Source organism: Halichoerus grypus, chromosome 8, assembly GCF_964656455.1.
Source record: "Halichoerus grypus chromosome 8, mHalGry1.hap1.1, whole genome shotgun sequence".
Lineage (NCBI taxonomy): Eukaryota > Metazoa > Chordata > Mammalia > Carnivora > Phocidae > Halichoerus > Halichoerus grypus.
The window spans coordinates 80960897-80979459 of NC_135719.1; the positions used below are offsets into that span (position 1 = coordinate 80960897).

The 18563-nt window shown below is 50.8% G+C and overlaps 2 protein-coding genes across 7 annotated transcripts in view; one reads left to right on the forward strand and one right to left on the reverse strand.

Annotated features, from left to right (window-relative positions):
• SLC7A7 (solute carrier family 7 member 7) overlaps window positions 1-18563 on the reverse strand; it is an 88850-nt gene that overhangs the window by 25731 nt on the left and 44556 nt on the right. For 3 of the 6 annotated variants that reach the window (XM_036114800.2, XM_078053454.1, XM_078053455.1), the window contains one exon: window positions 2072-2614. In XM_036114800.2, coding sequence (XP_035970693.1) covers window positions 2072-2614 — 543 coding nt within the window. Of the gene's footprint in view, window positions 1-2071; window positions 2615-3735; window positions 3843-6792; window positions 6957-7878; window positions 8092-18563 lie in introns of those variants that run through there. The other 3 variants (XM_036114798.2, XM_036114801.2, XM_078053457.1) reach the window with 3 other exon arrangements.
• MRPL52 (mitochondrial ribosomal protein L52) lies at window positions 13495-17291 on the forward strand. Its single transcript, XM_036114881.1, has 5 exons — window positions 13495-13604; window positions 13710-13767; window positions 13866-13933; window positions 16294-16358; window positions 16736-17291. Exons 1-5 carry the CDS (start codon window positions 13499-13501, stop codon window positions 16874-16876), a joined length of 438 nt encoding a protein of 145 aa, XP_035970774.1. The 5' UTR covers window positions 13495-13498; the 3' UTR covers window positions 16877-17291.

Consider the following 18563-nt stretch of genomic DNA (forward strand, 5'->3'; position numbering starts at 1 on the left):
CATGGCGAATTAAAAAGGGGGTGACGGATGGAGGTAGGCCCGATGCCAGAATCAAGGAACAGCTATCAGATGACACAGATCAAAACCGTAAAGAATGAAACCTGATGAACTAAAGTCAGGCCAGCACTCTGAAGCCACTGAGGAAGTAAACACTAATCATCACCCCAGTGGCTTGGGAAATCCTCACAGTCATACAAGAATTGAGACGGTATTGGTGACTCTGAGTCACCCAAAGTTATGAAGGCAAGGAGACATATCATTGGTTTTAAAGAGACTGCGACAAAGATGATTAGCATAATAGGATCCTAGGGCTTAAAGGGATGCAGCCATCTTGGAAATTTTACTTAGATGGAATAATCCTTACACCACACAAGATATGTAACTGTATGCCCACATTTGAGGGCACCTCGAGCCTGACAGATCCTAAAATTAGTTTCACCAGTAAGTCAACCTACCAGATCATCTATAAATGATGCAAGAGAAATTACAGATCACATTTAAGACCTCAAGGGAGAACCTCCTCCTTGTAACACAAGGCAGTGCCTTCCACCCCTCCCTGATTGTTGCCATGCAGGACAGACACCCCCAACACAAAGATACACAAAGAGGAGTCCGAGCCACACACATGGGCACACAAAGCACAGGGGGGCCCCACACAGACACCCAGGTCTCTGCAACAGTGAAAGCAGGGAGGCTGGGGAGGAAGCTGAGGAGTAAGATGGGGCAGTGGAGAAACCTCAAGAAAAGGGGACATGAGGCTGCCTGGACAAGGTTGATCCAGGGAGCAATTGCACCTGGTACAAAACACCTGCACTTCACAGCTGCCGCTGCTGGATAGTTACTCCTTAAAACACAGAAGCTCTGAGCTTCTCCACAGTTGGGGCATGGAAAGGGTCTCCAAGGTTTCAGGCTAGGAGGGCATTTTTCCAAAACAGAGGCACCGGAGGGATGGGGCTATAGAGGATCAGCTTCTCGGTACCTCCAATGTGGCTTTGTTGAATGTACAGGTTTAAATGCGTTATTTATGAGACAGAGCAAAAGTCAAGGGAGCCTTCGGCTCAGGTCATGATCCCGGGGTCCTGGGGTCGAGTCCCGCATTGGGCTCCTTGCTCAGCGGGGAGCCTGCTTCTCCCTATACCCGTCCCCCCCTGCTCATGATCTCTCTCTCTCTCTCTCAGATAAATAAATAAAATCTTAAAAAAAAAAAAAGAAGAATCTAGGCCACAGAAAAACTCATGCGAACGCAATAGGATATTCACCAGAGCATTACCTGTGTGACAGAAAAACTGGAACCAACTTAAGCGGCCACTAACAGAGGACTGATTTGTTACATAATACAGCCTTAAAATTAACATGGAACACCATGAAACTTTTTTTTAAAAAGTAGATCCCTAAGTAGAAAATGTCACTGGTAAATTCTGGGAAAAAAGCAAAAACTGTAGGTTTATATATGTATTATGATCCCATTTTTTAAAAACAGAAAAAAAACACTTCTTGAAGGGCGCCTTCAGTCAGTTAAGCATCTGACTCTTGGTCTCAGCTCAGGTCTTGATCTCAGGGTCGTGAGTTCAAGCCCCCACTGGGCTCCACACTGGGCATGGTGCCTAATTAATTAATTAATCTATCAAAAAAACAAAAACACTACACTTCTTGAAGGAAAAAGAAAAAGTCAGGAAGGGCATACAAACTGCTAATGGGGCTCACCATGGGAAAATGCGGGAAAGGTAAATTGTTCTCTTTGGTGTTTTGCTTGTTTTGTCTGTTTTTACACTTTGCTACCGTTTGAATTTTCACAGGAAGCATACACGAATGTAAAAACAATAAAAGGGGGCACCTGGCTGGCTCAGTAGGTAGAGCATGCAACTCCTGATCTCAGGATTGTTAAATTCAAGCCCCACATTGGGGGGTAGAGATTACTTAAAAATAAAATCTTTAAATAATAATAATAAAATAAAAACAACAAGAGTGTCAGAGGCATTCCCTTCCAGCTCCTTCTGCTGGCTTACTGGACTCACATCCCAGCCTCTGCCCTGGTGCTCCAGCCCACACCTCCTGCCCCGGCCCCACTTACAGATGCAAGCAGCGGCCAGCAGGCGCCCAGCAACATAGGGGGCGAAGCAGCTCGGGAAGATGGGCTGCACCATGTAGTTGGCAAAGGTGATGGCAATGATGGCCTGGCTGGTGGGCTCGATGATGAGGAGTGAGGTCCAGAGTCGGATGAAGGCAAGGAATCCCCCGAAGGCCTCGAGGATGTAGGCATAGCTGGCCCCAGATTTCTTAATGGTGGTGCCCAATTCCGCATAACAAAGGGCCCCAAAAACGGAGAAGAGGCCCCCAACAGCCCAGATGACCAGGGAGAGGCCAAAGGAGGCACTGTACATGAGCACGCCCTTGGGGGAGACAAAGATGCCCGAGCCAATCATGTTCCCCACAATCAGGCACACGCCATTAAGCAGCGAGATCTCCTTCTTCAGCTTTACCTGCTCGGACCCTGGGCTGGCTTCATCGGCCGAGGGGGGAGCATCCCCCTCCTGCTGGGAGGCCACTTCATACTTAATGCTGTTAGCCATGGCGGAGAAGAAGATGGCCGTCACCAGCTTCTTGGCATTGCGTTCTAAGGAAGAAAGATGAAGATATAGATCAGGTGGTTGGTAATTACATAGAACTCTTGCCCATAGTGGTCAATATGGGCAATGTCCTGCCGCACCGCGCCCCCCCCCGGCTCAGAGAGCTCTCTCTGGCCTCCCACCTCCCATTAACCTCTTCTTCTCCAGCTGGCTCATTAAAATAACCCCAACTGGAAATTTTTAAGGGAAGGCCCTCACTCCCTAGAGAGAAAGCAGCTGTTTCTCCTCATTAGGATGGTGCTGCCCACCAGATTGACAAAAGAGAAAACTAAATCCTGGTTCTATCTGAGTCTGCTGTGATAAAAAGCAAGTTGGCAGTTCCCAGGTATAACCCTCATGATTTGAGTCCGCGTTTTTCAGCCTCACCCCCAAACAGTCTGTCTTCCCTCTAATTTCTGTCTCACCTGTTACCTGCGCTGAGCTGCAACGTGAGGAACCAACCTTGCAAGCAGCCTATCTGTGGGTTCTCCTCACAAACTTCTCTCCCCCCCACAAAGGACACGGGCTCTGACAAACCTAAAGGCTTTGGGGACCTCTTGCTGGAAACCTACAACCCTCCCCCTGCTCAGGGAGCCGCTCTTAACCACCCTTACGTGAAGTCGGCAGCCCTAGCAAAGCCCAAGCAGCCCCACCCCGCCCTGAAAGAAAGAAGACAGGTGATTCTCCTCTTTTCCTTGCTTTTCCTTCCCAGGCCTCTTTCCCAGCCCCTAGTATTCCAGGCTTCCTGCGGTAACTTCCGCACATCAGCATAGCTGCATCACCCAAAAAAGTATGAATGAGAGAAGGGTGATCCACAGGGACAGCCCAACCTCGAGGTGATTGGAGGCAGCTGATGGCTCCCCACCCAGGAGTTGCAGCCGGAGAGTCGGCACCCAAAGACGCAAAGCCGAGGCTGGGAAGTCGCGGAAGCGTCCGCAGGTGACCGCCCGGCAGAGCAGGGGACTGCGGGGAGCAAGGGAGGGAGGCTGGCCCAGCAAGGGGAGAGGTCTAGAGCCAGAGGCACTGGGGAGAGGAAGTGATTGGCCAGCCCACCCCCCCCCAACAGCACAGCGGGTGGGCAAGGTGAGCGGGGCTGGGGGGGGGGGGCGCGGGGGCAAAGCACACTCACTCCCTGGCCCCGGGTTCCAGCAGGTTCCCGCAGTGGCAGTCACAGAGACGCAGCCTCTAGGAACTGTGGCCTGACCGCTCCTCCTTTCCAGCCAGCGGTAAAAGGAAAGGCCAGGCAAAGCAAATGCTTCTGGATTTAAATCAAATCGAGAAGTCAAGATAGGTGGAGGGGGTGAGGGAGGGGGAGAGGAGTGTTAAGCAACTGGCTGGGTCCAAGGTTCACGGGCCCTTCACATCTGCAAAAGGCGCAGCTAGGAGCTCTAGGCTCAGCACTTTCCGTGATAAGGCACTCTCTCAGGAATCTCCTTTGTCAGCGCTGCTCCGGGACTGAGGGCCCGGAAGAAACGACGGTGGCTGGGCGCAATTTCTGCAGCCCCAGGGAGGCTGGCCCTGAGGCAGTTAGCTGAGGACAGGGCGGGCGGCTGAGAAGGAATGCACCATCCCCCCGTCCCCCAGCCCCCCCAGCAACCCCCCCCCCCCGCTGACAAGAAAGGCAGGGAGGTGGCAAGAGTGCCACAAAGGCGTGTTGCTGTGCTGAGATTAGAGGAAGTCTAACTGCAGTCCCCACGCTTCGTGGCCTCGTGACAGGCATCCTAAGAGAGGAACTCTGCACACTTCCCCTCAGAGCAAAGGATGGCTGCCCCCAAATTTGAGCCATGACCCCAAGGCTGAGCCTCAAGCTACTCCCAAGGAAACAAGGTCAAGAAATGAGACTCAAATCCCTGGCTGCTTCCCCTCCCTGCTCAGGTGCCCTTTCATCCTCAAAAGAAACCATAAATTCCTAAAAACACCTTCCCCACATACAAGTTTAGTCCAATTTCCTAAAAAATATGGAGAAATAAGATTTCATTGAGCTATCCTGGACAGACAGGACAGACAGGCCCAGAACAGAGAAAGTCAAGCATTTTTTGGAAATCACATATTCTATCTTCATAGTCTACTTCAATCTGGTATCCCGGGTCTCTTTTACCAACAGAAATACATCCTATCCATTCTGAAATCTCTTGGTCCCTTCCCACACTCTTTCTAACCCTTTTTGGTTATTCTACAACCAGAGAATGAAGATCTAAAAATCCCCAGGGGGGTGGGGGGGCCTTATCTCTACCCTACATCTTTGCATTCTAGCCCCTTAAATCTTTTTTTTTTTTTTTTAACCGAAAGGAATATCCTGGTGTCAGCCTCCCCAAAGATCATGCTTCTCCCAAGCCATCCTCACAAATATCTGGAAATCCCTCCAGAGGAGCCTGTCCTTGCCTTCCGGCTGCCCCCTCCACGCTCCTTTAATGATAGCTGTCTTTTATGGAGCACTTACCCGGTGCCAGACATACTGCTAAGCACCCAAATGCCTGATCTCATCCAAACCTGCCTGCAGCCCCTTAAGGCAGGCACTAAATCACGTGCCAGGGTGCCAAACCAGCGAGGGAGCCACGAGGCTCTCCAGCAGAGCCCGGGCTGTGAATCGGCACTGTGCTATCTCCCCCCACCTCCCACCCAATCCAACCTGCTCCGACATGCCCCATTGCCAGGCCTTCCCCTCAGACAGGAAAACACTTCAGTTGGCTCCCTCGTGAATTACCTGGGGGAGGGTGTGATTAGATTAAACAGAGAGCCTCTGCCATCCTTCAGCCTGCAGGCTAGGCTAAAGGCTCCAACTAAGCCAGTCCATCTCCTTCCCGGCTGCTCCTCCCCTTTCTCATCCCTTTGCAGGGATGAGAGGCGACCGCAAGTCCTCTTGGCAGCGATGCTATTGCTAGGGTGCCCACTGCTTAGCAAACAAAAACACACGGAAATACATCACCCCGCCTGCCATTTTAAGACCACATTTACTGGCACCAAGGGGTGGGTGGAACATAAAGGAAAGGAATGAAGGGGGGACGAAGGAAGGGGAACCCGTGAGGGAGAGTGGGGAAGAAGTGTGCAGGGTTTAGTCCCCGGCTGGGGAAAAGCGAAGTCCTCATCAGGGACTCTTGAGACAGAAACCCACGGGGGTGAAACCCACACTCCGGCAGACAGCACACCCTAGCGGCGCCCCCAGGAAGTGCTGTCAGTGGAATCTCCCTAGCCTACTTCTCAGTCTGCGCACACTGGGCAGGGGAGGCTGCCCTCCAGAGAAAAGATGCCCCCTCCTTCCTCAACCACTGCTTAGCACCAGCGGCTGTGGGCAGGAAGGCACCGTCTCCAGCAGCTCACGTTCCTCCCAGAGACTCCGGCTCTCAGGCAATGCCTCCACCATTCAGGCAGCCTGGGACCAGCAGGACCTCTCCCCAAGGGCTCTCCCACCCCAGGCTTTACAGGAGAGCCTTGCAGAGTCTGGAACCCCAAGAGATAGCAGCGTTCCTGATACACAGCACCCCGTCTTCTTCCTGCCTGAGGTGCATTCAACTCTGAGGACCTGGTGCAGGTACCAGGACAACACACTCATCTTGCAGCCTATGGGTGAAGTTTCAGATTCAGGGGTTCAGAGAACCCAGGCACAGGGCCCCGAGTGTGCCATGCCCAGCACAACAGCCAGTGAAGCCCCTGACCCCAAAGCCACCCATGAATGGCAACGACAAAGCATACTTCCTCCAGGAACCAGCCCACAGTTCAGGGTCTTGGCTGCTCGGTCAAGCTCAAGAGCTAAATGTTGAGAAGATACTTTCTCTCCCAGAGACCCCATGTCCTGCCTTCCTAGCTCCAACTGGTCTGTGCTGCCTCCCCTAACAACAGAAACAGAAAACACACTGTGGTTCAGCTGGATGCCCCCATCACCCCAAGCTGGAAGCTCAGCTCCTCCCTCCCCAGTTCTCCATTTGTTTTTCTATATTCCACTGTGGCTCCGATAGTCCCTTTAAAAAAAAAAAAAAGTGAAACAAGAAATTGTTTACTCCTGTGGCCAGGGCTCCCATTAGCGTAGGGCCGAAGTTTCTGGGCAGAGGGCTCTGCCTGGGGAGGGCCGGGGCCAGGACCGAGACAACAGGCTCTTGGGTCTCCAGTGAGCCAGTTTTCAGGACGCTCACTCCATCCTCCTCCTGCACTTCCCCTCTCGCCTTATAGTCCCTCCTCTCCCACCTCTTACCTGTCCCGTGACCTTTGGGCAGGTGCGAGGAGGAGGGGCTACCAGCACGCTGGGGGGCAGGGGAGGGGAAGGTGCTAGGAAGGGAAGCCGGCTAAGGCTCGAGCTGCAGCAGCTGTTGACTCCGAGGAGCAGAAAAGGCAGAGGGTGACGGGGACCGAAATGGAAAACAGGAAAACACATGTGTGACTCTGGCCGGCAGCGGGGAGGGGCCAGGGGATGGGCTGGAGCTGGGACTGCCTGGTCAGACCCAGAGGACCTCGTCGCCTGCCCGCCTCTAGGCACCTTCTCTACCCAGTCTCAGCTCCTCCTGTTCCCCACCTCAGCCCCTGATCTTCCTTGTTGCCCTACGTTTACAGAGCACTTAAGCTCTCCCAGCGACTGACAGTGCCCTCCTGTTTGCCTGTTCCCCTCATTCCGTCTCCTACTCATCTCCCACTCACATACTATCCTTCGTCCTGCGGAGGGCGTAGGCTCCGTCATTAGGGCTCTGGAACTCAGCCCCTGTGTCAGGCCACACATGCTAAGGAAGACCACTTGTGCGGGAACAGCCAGATGCCCCAGCACAAGCCCACTCACAGCTCGGGTCCCCATCTGGTTCAGGGGATGCACATGCCACCAGGTAAGAGCCAGCTCTGGCACCCTGGGCAAGCTAACGAGTTGGCACCCCTTCAAACCAGGATCCTTTAAATATCTGTTGAATGTCGACTTAGCAGAGGTGGAGCAATACCGATTTTCTTGGAATCAAAACGGGAAGCCTCATTCTTCCTATTGAAAATGAGAGCTTATTCTATGACTTCATTACGTGCAACTTTCTGAAGTCGTTTCTCGGTGGGCATATTAAAGCATTTAAATTGCGGACAAGAGCGTCAATCTCTCTGGCGGGGTGGGGATGACACTTCACAGTGCATGGGGCATTCGCAGATTTCCAGCTGTGACTCCTGCCTCCCTACAACGACCCACTGGCCAATCTCAGGGCTGCACCCTGCAACTTATACTTGTACCTGCGTGTTGCAAAATTATCCTAGAGACAGACGGCCCAGGTAAGCAGTCATCAAGGGTTCTGTCTGTGGATGGGAGCCAACTTACCGTTCACCAAGAGACCCAGATGGAAATCGGAGTTCATTGGCACCGAACGTCTGAGTTACTCCAAGGATCACGTAGTGCCTTTTTATACCGGCCACTGCCCAGCTGGCCTGCCCCTTCATTCCCCTCAGGGGTCAGGCCCACATGGTACATGAGGGAAGTCTAGGAAGACAGCCCTAACACGGCCCCCTTGGCACTGGCATCTGCACTGTCACTCCACTCAAGCCACCCTGGCCGCCTCCTTGCTCTTGCCACACAACAGACCCGCTCTGGGCTCAGAGCTTTCGCAATTGCTCTTGCCCCCGCCTGCAACATGTTTCCGGGCGGCGACACTGTTCATCCCTCACGCACTCCATCCGGGTCTGTGCTTAGACACACCACCAGAGGCCTTCCCTGAGGAGTCTCTGAAGGAGCAACGTCTTCCCTCTTCATCCATTCACCGTTCTGGACTTCTCTGCAAGGGCACCACCACCCAGGGTGCATTTGCTTGTTGGCTGTCACCTCCCTCACTGGAATGCAAGCACCACCAGAGCGCTCGCTCTTCACCCTGTGTCCCCAGGGCAGAGCACACACAGACAGGCAAGAATAAATGAATGAATAAACAATGCTGTTCCTCCTAGACTGATTTCCCAGCAACCTGGGTTCTGGGAACGTCCTTGAACTTGCCCTTCTGGCGCACCTATGCGGCTGCTGGTCTGGCTCCTAAACTAAGCAAGGAGTTATCTGGAAGTATTTATTCTTTTTGACAGTAATGGGTTGAAGGGAGAGGGAGGGTGTAATTTTCAGTTTGACTGCAAGGCCTAGAATGGTTTGAAATGAACTTTTCGTTTCAGTGACGGGAACACAAAAAGCCCCTCATCCCACGCGCTCTCCGGGACCGCTGCTGTCCCACGCCCCGGCTCAGGTGACCGGCCTGGGTGCGGCGAGAGCAAGGTGCGACGGCCGCCCGGCGGCGAAAGGGCGGACGAGGCAGAGGGAGGCGAGGGCTCAGGTTCACGAGCGTGCAGGCGAGTCCAAGAGTGTTGGGAACCGCAAACCCTTAAGGGGACCTCTGCCCGGACGCCCTCCCGCAGCTCCTCTCTTCGCGGTGACCCTGGCCTCACCCCCTCCGCCCCCGCCCAGCGGCAGCCCGACCTCACCTTTGCCCCTTTCTCCCACTCTCCCCTCCTCCCCGCCCCGCCCCGCCAGCCCCCGCCGGTCCCTTTATTATCCTCTTTCCCTTGACCCCCGGTTGTTCCGAGTCTGCAGCCCGGAGACCTCGCCTTTCCAAATCCCGACCCGGCCACCGCCCGCCCTCAATGCCCCTCCTAAGAGCTCGGTCGCCCCAGATATCCAGGTCTGGCTGCGGAGGCCAAACCGGGGTCTGCCTTGGGGGACCAGGAGCCCACCCCACCCGGCGTCCGGTCCCTTCTTTCCTTGCACCTGGCGGAGCAGCCCCCGCCCCTCCCCGGGCTCCAGGAAGCCTTGGGGGTGGGGGTGGGGGCTGTAGACAAAGGGCGCCAGGGTCCGAGAACCCAGGGGTCCCGCAACCCGCCCCCCCAGCCCTCTCCTCACTCAGGCACAGCTGCGCTGCCTCAAAGTGAGAGCGGATACCCTTAGACGCGCCCTCCTCCCCAGGAACGCTCAGCTTCCTCTTCCCCCCCTCCCAATCCTGCTCGCGCTGGCGGCCCGACGGGGGTCCGCGCGAGAGCCCCAAACCCTGGCAACCCCGCCTCCAGCCCCGAGACGCCCGGCTGAAACTTGGGAGTGACTCCGGACTGCAAAGCCCCGTGGGGGAGGGGGAGGGGAGCGGCGCCCGCCGGGAGCCGGGGGAGGGGTCTCTCGGAAGGGCGTCTCAACTCCCCGCCCCCTCGGGGAGCTGTTGCATCAGCTCCGAGATCCCCAGTTAACGAAAGTAGTCTCCACCAGGCCGGGAAGGTGACGGGCAGTAGAGCCGCCGCCAGGAGGCAGCACTTAACCAAAAATATCCTGTCTTAGGGTGCCAGAGAGGTTGGAGTCCCCAAAGCATCTTTCATCTGAAGAGTCTGTCAGCGTGGACCCAACAAAAGAGGGAGTTGCTGGGCTCTGGAAACACTTTTTTCACCATGTTTTAAGGCTTAAAGATGACTTGTGGGGCGCCTGGGTGGCTCAGTAGGTTAAGAGTCTGCCTTCAGCTCAGGTCATGATCCCAGGGTCCTGGGATCGAGCCCCGCATCGGGCTCCCTGCTCTGCGGAAAGCCTGCTTCTCCCTCTCCCACTCCCCCTGCTTGTGTTCCCTCCTTCACTGTGTCTCTCTCTGTCAAATAAATAAATAAAATCTTTAAAAAAAAAAAAAAAAGATGACTTGTAAATACTATGATTTTTTTACACCTTTTGCACAAACTTTGGCATTTTTAAAAGCCAGCATTGTCACTCTGCAGAGATTCACAAGAGCCACCCACCTTCAAGACCAGCCTGGTTTGGAAAGGCACACAGCTGAGAGACTTCCCAGCTGCCAGGCAATAAAAAAGAGTGTAGCCCGAGGTCATTATTTACCCATCTTGAAGCTGGGTGATTTAACACAAAATTTAGCCCGAACTGATTTAGCAGCCATGGGAAAAGAAAGGGAATATGTTACGATAAATTATGTGATAAGGAAATAATATGCAAAGCAATGTATTGTGTGAGGGCTAGCCTTTAGCTCCCACACTTCTTGCATGGGGTGTCAGTGATTTAATTGTTGAGCTGTCCTAAGGAGGAAGATAATGAAGGAATGTAAAATAACATATTTCCCAAATAGTTTGCTCTTCAAACTTCAGTTTGGTCAGAAGCATGCAAAAAGGAGAACAAGTTACAAAATGAGGTGGAATTGGTCACCCTGAGTCAGTTTCACTGACATTTTCTCCAATGTCGTTATTATTCATCTCAACAGTTTAAAAAGCACCTAATTTCCCAGGAGCACCTGGCTGGCTTAGTCGGTGACTCTTGATCTCGGGGTCCTGAGTTTGAGTCCCACTCTGGGCATAGAGATTATGTAATTTAAATTTGTTTTTAATTTTTTTAATAAAAATAAAAAATAAAACGCTCCTAATTTCTCAGAGCAGTGCACTTGTACAAAAGTTACTGTGTACACACCATACAGAAGGATATTTGAATAAACATATTGGACAAAACATGAGTGGACAACAAAATATTAAAACCAAATACAGGCTGTGATGCCCTTGAGAGGCAAAGGAGTTTAAGAGAGGAAAGACATGAAGCTCAGATTCCTGATGCTTCTCATTTCTCTTAACGCCAGCCTTTGCCAGATGAAGTCAAGAGTCTGAAAGACATCTAGTTTGGGATGACGAAGCCGCTTTCCGGTGGCTTGAATCTAGTGAAGTCATTAAGGAGTGCTGTCCACTTGCCAGACCCCCTCCCCTACGACAGTGTTCCATGAGGTCTCTGAGAATGCTGCTGATGTCAGCTGTCAGCACTAATGTTCTTTCTCTCTCGCTCTCAAAGTCCTAACCCATATTTCCTGCTATTTACAACCCATGGACTGTCCACATCACACCAACCACGTCAAAGGCTGAACTTGTCTTCCTTCCAAAGACCTTTCCCCTCCCAGGTTTCTCAGTTTTCCCAATTAAACTTCCCATCCTGCCCCCAAAGTTCTCCAGTTCTGGCTCCTTGACTCCTATAGCTATAAAGTATTGAATGTGTTCATTTCTGCCTATGGAATTTATATTGTTCACATTATTTGTTCACCTTAATGTGTGTGCCCTCTTTTATAATTTTGCAAACCCATGGTGTCCCCCTAGTGTGTGAGCTACTGGAAGATAGGAGTATTGCTGTTTCAATCCCTTTATATAGTGTTGGTGGTACTACCAGCTTGTCATCTTTCCTGTCAATCTTGAATGTTGACACTAAGGTTATTTTTCCAGCCCTTGCCTTCTACTATTTGACTTGCCAACTGTAAACTATGTAAATGGGATTCCAAGCGCTGTCTACCTCAGCTGTCTTTCTCAGAACCAGCCAAAGGTATATGAAGCCAGGCCTGGGAAAGTGGCATTCAATCATTATTGCAACTATAAAACAATAAATCCACAGCCACGTTTTGATTCAATTTCCTGATCTCTGAAAACTACAAGCCATCTGTACAATGATTGTTTCCTGGACTGTCTCATCTACTTTACAGTTTATTATGAAAATCATGTGAAATCACTTATATAGAAGTGTTTCCATAAGTGAAAATGAAGTGTATGGATGTAAGATGGCGATAGTTCTTTATTGTCTAATTGCCCTTGCTTAGTTTTGGGGATCCATCTTTTGGCTTAGAGCCCAGGTTCTTTTGTTCCCATCCTTTCTTCTGGTTCAGCGCTAGCCTATACCATTCTTATTGTTATTGAAACAGCTGCTTTTACTTCTTAAACCAGGATCCACCCTTCCCCTCTTTCAAAGCACAGCTCTGAGCCACCTCCTGTGGAAAAACTTCCCAGTCATGCAGAAGGAAATGATAAACTTCCAGATAGGCCATTGCACCACTCCCTCAGTTTCTCCCAGCCCCCGTGTTAAGTGTCTAGCCTAGCACAGAGTAATGGGTACTTTTGTAGGAGCTTCACCATGTATAAAGCATTTGCACTTACATTATCATTCTTTAATGTTTTCAGAAACGTGATATATTAAGGGGTTTTTTTTAATGAAGAAATTAAGAATAAATGAATTCCCCAAGACAAATAATGATTAAAAAAGAGGGAAGGAGTCACAGATCTGGGTTTACTATGTACTTATACAGTGTAGTCCCATCTTATCCACAGAGGATACTTTCCAAGAACCCCAGTGGATGTCTGAAACCGTGGATACTTACCAAACCCTATGTATGCTTTTTTCCTATACAGACATACCTATGATAAAGTTTAATTTATAAATTAGGCATAGCAAGAGATTAACAACAATAAGAAAAAGTTATAACAATATACTGTAATAAAAGTTATGTGAATGTTGTCTCTCTCAAAATATCTTACTGTCCTGAAGCCCCTGGGTGGTGCAGTCGATTAAGCATGGTTTCAGCTCTGGTTCTAATCTCAGGGCTGTAAGACTGAGACCAGTGTCTGACTCCTCACTCAGCACGGAGTCGGCTTGGGATTCTTTCTCCTTCTCCCTCTGCTCCTCTACAATCTCAGCGGTACTATTAACAGTAATGTGTGTGATAATTATTGTCTTCTCTCTCTAGACCCGGGGCTCTTATCAGAAGAGTGATGATGTCTGTCTTGCTCTCCATAGAATCCCCTGCACCTAATACAATGCTTGTCACATATAAGCTCTTCAATTTTGTTGAATAAATAAGGACTGAAACCCAAATTTTCTTATTCATTCTAGATTTGACTGGGAAATATTAGGCTGGGAAAAACGTTACAGTGATGCAGAAGAAGGCAGAATGAAGTAAATACTCCTCTAAGATAATGGCATAAATTCCAAAGGACTGGACACCGCTGCGCAGAGGTGGCTGGAGCGGTTCAAAATGGTTTAGTCTAGGACACGACTTCCACTGAGGATGTAACCATTACTAGCGATTCATACGCAGACCAACCGCTCTCCCGCAAAAACCCCGATCACACGCCTGTCCTCTCTTCCGTACAATGCCCCAAGATGGCGGGGCCCGTGATTGAATCCCAGATTCAAGATGGCGGCTTCCGACTTCCCCTGCAGCGTCGCGCGTGGCCACCGAGGCCACGCCCACTTCCGGCACCGCGGCCTTAGTATGGCAGCTATAGGTACTCTGCTTTTGAGTAAGTGGGTGTGGAGTCGGTGGGCTCGGGAGTCCGCGGGGCCAAGTCTAACCCCTGAGTTGACTGCATGGCCTCTGCTCCAATTCTGCCCTGTTTTCCCTGCAGGTGTCCGGAGGCTGCACAGCAGCGTGGCGGCTCGGGCGGGCAGCCAGTGGCGACTCCAGTGAGTGCCGGTCTAGTGCGGCTCTGGGGGGTACTGGGGGGGTACTGGGAAGCCAGAAGCGGGGCCGAATCCTCACCGCACTGTTTTTCTCCACCCAGGCAGGGCCTGGCTGCCAACCCCTCCGGCTACGGGCCCCTTACCGAGCTCCCGGACTGGTCTTACGCGGGTGAGCGCTGACCTGACAGTTAATTCAGTTTCGCCCAGAGGGAACGCCCCTGCACGGAGGGCGGCGGGAGAAGGGGGTCAAGGTGGGGATGGGTCTGAGTGGACAACGTATTGAACTTTATATTTGGAGTTGGGGGAAGAAGCCCAGTTGTTTATTTTGTAAATTAAACTAGGCCTATGGAAAGTAAAGCTAGACAGGATCTTGTGGGGATGAACAGAAGATAATTCTATTTTGGGACGCCCCGGGGGAGGGAGTGACAAGATTTTTACGTTTCTCGTGGTGGGACGGTTTTTAAAAAGTTAGAAAGACCCACCGTTCAGTGTGGTGAGTACATTGTTCAAATTTGGTACCAAATGGAGAGAGAGCTCTCTGAAAGGCTGCCTAAGTGAACATCTCAGAGAGAGGGGTTAGAAGGGTGAGGATTGAGGATGGAGGGCTCCTTTCAGAAAAGTTTCTTCTCTTTACTTAGGGGGGATTAAAAAAAGGAAGGAAAAGGAAAGAAAGAAAAAATAGGTATTACCCCTAGAAGGGAGGGATCTTAGAAAAGTTGAAGCCACTCCCCACTGCCAATGTAGGACTCCAGTTTACAGGTGGGAAAATTGAGGCCTCGGAGTTCCTGTGATCACACAGCTAGGTAATAGCAAAGCAAGGACTAGAACTGGGTAGGGGCGAGGCCCCCTTCAACAGGACAGAAACCTGGATACTAATACCCTATTGGATTCTATAGGAGTATGATCCTCAGAAGGATGGTAAAGATTTTTTCCACTTGTTACTTACTGCAGGAAACCCAGCATCTCCTAAAAGTAGTATGGAATATTGGAAAGACTCTGAAATTGATTCTTAATTCAGGCTTCTGTACTTGCTGACATTGTGGTCTTGGACATGTTACTTAATTGTATCTCTCAGTTTCCACAAAACTTTTGGGCAAAGTTTTCACTGTTTCTTATTTTGTAGAAAGTAAGTGTCCTTTTTCTTCATCTTCATTATAAACGACTTCAGGTCAGGTACTGCATTTTTCACCAAGTCAGCAGGTATTTCTGGAATTTGTAGGATGTGCTTATGTGCTTACACTGTACTACAGTGAAACCTAGGGACATAGTCTGTGAAAGTCTAGCTGAGAAAACAGCATGGACATTTTAAAAATTAAATAATAGGGGCGCCTGGGTGGCTCAACCGGTTAAGCGTCTGCCTTTGGCTCAGGTCATGATCTCGGGGTCCTGGGATTGAGCTCCCTGCTCAGCAGGAGTCTGCTTCTCCCTCTGCCCCTCCCCCCACTCATGCTGTCTCCCGCAGGTGTGCTGTCTCTCTCTCAAATAAATAAAATCTTAAAAAATAATAATACTTCATTTCTCTACCCCTTTCCAAAAGAATTTGAGATGGCCAAATGAAGCAAAAAACCAATAGTACAATAAATGTCCCAAGGCAAATAGATGAATATTAAATCATTGGTAGGCACTTTTTTTTAAAGATTTTATTTATTTATTTGAGAGAAAGAGAGCCACAGAGACCACAAGCAGGGGGAGGGGCAGAGGGAGAGGGAAAAGCAGACTTCCTGCTGAGCAGGGAGGCTGATGCAGTGAGCTCCATCCAGGGACTCCAGGATTGTGAGCCTAAGGCAGATGCTTACTGAGCCACCCAGGTGCCCCAATAGGCACTTCTTTCAGGAGAGGGGTAACAGAGTTGAAGAGGTCAGAGTAGGGTTTCTGGGCAGATAGAGCTTTAGGGGGGGCCTAAGGACAAGAACTGGGCTGAAAGGAAAGGAAAAGAGAGCATTTCATTGAGGAGTGAGATGGAATTTAGCAAAGACTCATGATGAGTAGAACAGTGATCAGATTGCCTGAGTGGAGGGTTTCTAAAGATAAAACAGGAGAGGGGCGCCTGGGTGGCTCAGTCAGTTAAGCATTAGACTCTTGATTTTGGTTTAGGTCACGATCTCAAGGTCGAGATCTTAAGATTAAGTCCCAGACTGAGCCCCAAGTCAGGCTCTGCACTCAGTGAGGAGTCTGCTTGAGATTTTCTCCCTCTCCCTCTGCCCCTCCTCCTGCACGCTCTCTCTCTCAAATAAATAAAAACTTTGGGGGGAAAAAAAAAGATAAAACAAGAGATTCAGCACTGCAAAGGACCATTCCAGGATAACGAGGGGTAAGTGAAATAGAGTTAGGAGTATGCCTCAGAGCTTATTCTTGGCATACCTTACCCTTGACACTGAGGGATGGGTTTTTGGAGAACGAAGGCACCACAGCTGTGAAATGGGAGAGTGGAACTAGAGACCGGTTCTTCCCTTGTTCCTATTCCAGTGCCGTCACAGGGTGCTGCCAGCCATCTCTAATATCTGTCTTTTTCTTCACTTCCATCTACAGATGGCCGCCCTGCACCTCCAATGAAAGGCCAGCTTCGAAGAAAAGCCCAAAGGGAGAAGTTTGCAGTGAGTGGCTAGAGCCCCAGTCAGGGCAACCTGTGTGTACTTGGAGGGAAAAAATTTACATTTTAATTTGGCTTGAGCTGTGCTGACACCTAAGCTCACACGTACCCTCTACACCAGCGTTTTAACAGCTAGAGGGTTTTATGGTACTGCGAGAAGGGAGGAAGAGAGTGGGGCACTCCCAGGGCCGGAACGAGTAGTAGCTGTTCTGCCCCGCATTTTGCCTCCTCCTGCTTCCCATCCCAGGACCCGGTCCCCTTCCCCAGTCAGCAGTGTCATTTTCCAGCTGAAACCTCTGGCTTTGATCTGTGAGTGAAAGGATATGTGGTGCAGAGCTCAAGCCCCAGATGTTATCCACCCTGTTTTCCTGTCTGTTTCAGAGACGAGTTGTACTGCTGTCACAGGAAATGGATGCTGGATTACAGGCATGGCAGCTTAGGCAGCAGGAGAAGTTGCAGGAAGAAGAAAGGAAGCAGAAAAATGCTCTTAAACCCAAAGGGGCTCTCCTGCAGAACCCATGACCAAGTCAATAAAAGCAGTTCCTGTCTCCCTTTCCCAGCCTCTCTCTGGTTTTCTTCTCTATCACCTCCATGCCTCATCCCAGCCAGGAGAGAGAGCCTTCACGTTCCCCATCTATCTTCAGAGCACAAGAGCTTGGACACTGGGAAGAACCGCCTGTAAGATCACTGCCTGGAGGAGTTGGCCTAGTGCCCTCATCCCTGGCCCCATTCCAGTTCAGTGGAATCTTGCTCTGGGATACTTACACCCTTTGCAGGCCATAGGACTGGCCCAACTGTGAACAGTAGCTGCTCTGCGAACATGGAAAAGGGGTAGCAGCTCTCCTGGTTTTAGCTAGGCACTCAAGCCTTTAACAGCCCGTACACAGCTCAGGATGAATGCAGTTACTCATTTAATAAATGTTTTGATGAAAAAGGCTTTCCGGCTGAGGTCCATTTCTTGGCAAGCAACTGGTGTCAGTTTCCCTAAACTTCAGATACATGGCCCAAGAGGATACTCCCACTGGGAAGGCTGACATGGGAAGAACCAGACTTGGGTGTTGCATGTCTGCTGAAGAGTTGGATCCTGAGGTTTCTGTGGTTCTGGCTGAATTCCAGAGCCTGGTCAGAGAGAGGCCTGTACCTCTCGACCCCAATTTGTGTAGGGGAGCCCTGGAGGTGCTCAGCCCCCAATCGGTCACTGTGGCATAGGTACCCAATATCCATCATATATCGCCCACAAACCCGGAAGCTGCCCAGGACCCAGGGAAACCTTTCCCATTATTGATCATGGATTCTGGGAGAAAAGGGCCTCTGCTCCCATTACAATATAGAGCACTGGGCTTTCTTTCCATTTTCCTGCCACAAACTTGTAATAGTTCCTGGATCTCTAGTATTGCTGGAGCTTCCCACCTGACCTAAATTCTGTCCAGCCTCCTTTATGCCTTCCCTTGCTTTCTTTCCCTCCCTTCTTACCCCCACTACCTCCTTCGTCTCTCGCTGACCAATGCAAGTCTGGGATCTTAGATTTCGCTGATGGTCGAGTTTTCTGTCTCCCACACTTTTCCTGCTTCTTTTGGGCTGCTTTTCCAGATCTAGCTCCCAGCCTCTTATCTGTCTCTCTTCCCCACTGTCAGCTTCAGCTCTCCCTCCCCCTGCCCTGGTTCTCCCCCTGCCCTGCATATCTCCACCTTTTGTTCTCTTGTTTAGTCAGTCCCTGAAGATTTTACTACCTCAAGGAATTGCCTTTTTCCACTGTGGAGGGGAAACTGAACCCCAAAGTCTGAACTCCCAATCTCTCTTGTCTAACAGTTTCCCTGAACTTGATTTGCCTTTCCCCACATTCCATGGCCTTGTACCTCCTTCCTCCCCAGCCAGTTTAAGGAGCAGCCAGATTGCAAATGATGATAATTAAGGGAGTGCATTTGTCTTTTCCACAAGGATGGGACCAGCGTGGTTGTGGAGCTGATTGATGGGTAGTTGGGTTTTGTTACTGTTGCAGGTTTTGAGCAGGAGAGGGATGGAGGTGGTTGTCCAGAACAAGGGGATAGTTTCAATTTGGTTGAGCCACAGGTCCCAGCAGACAATCTCCAACCAGGTGTGGTGGACATGGAAGACCCCTACCAGCAGCATCCCAGACTCTGAACTTATCTGCCCCAGCCGCTGAGCCTCCCAGTACTTCCACTCTGAGGTGAAACAAACGCTGAATACC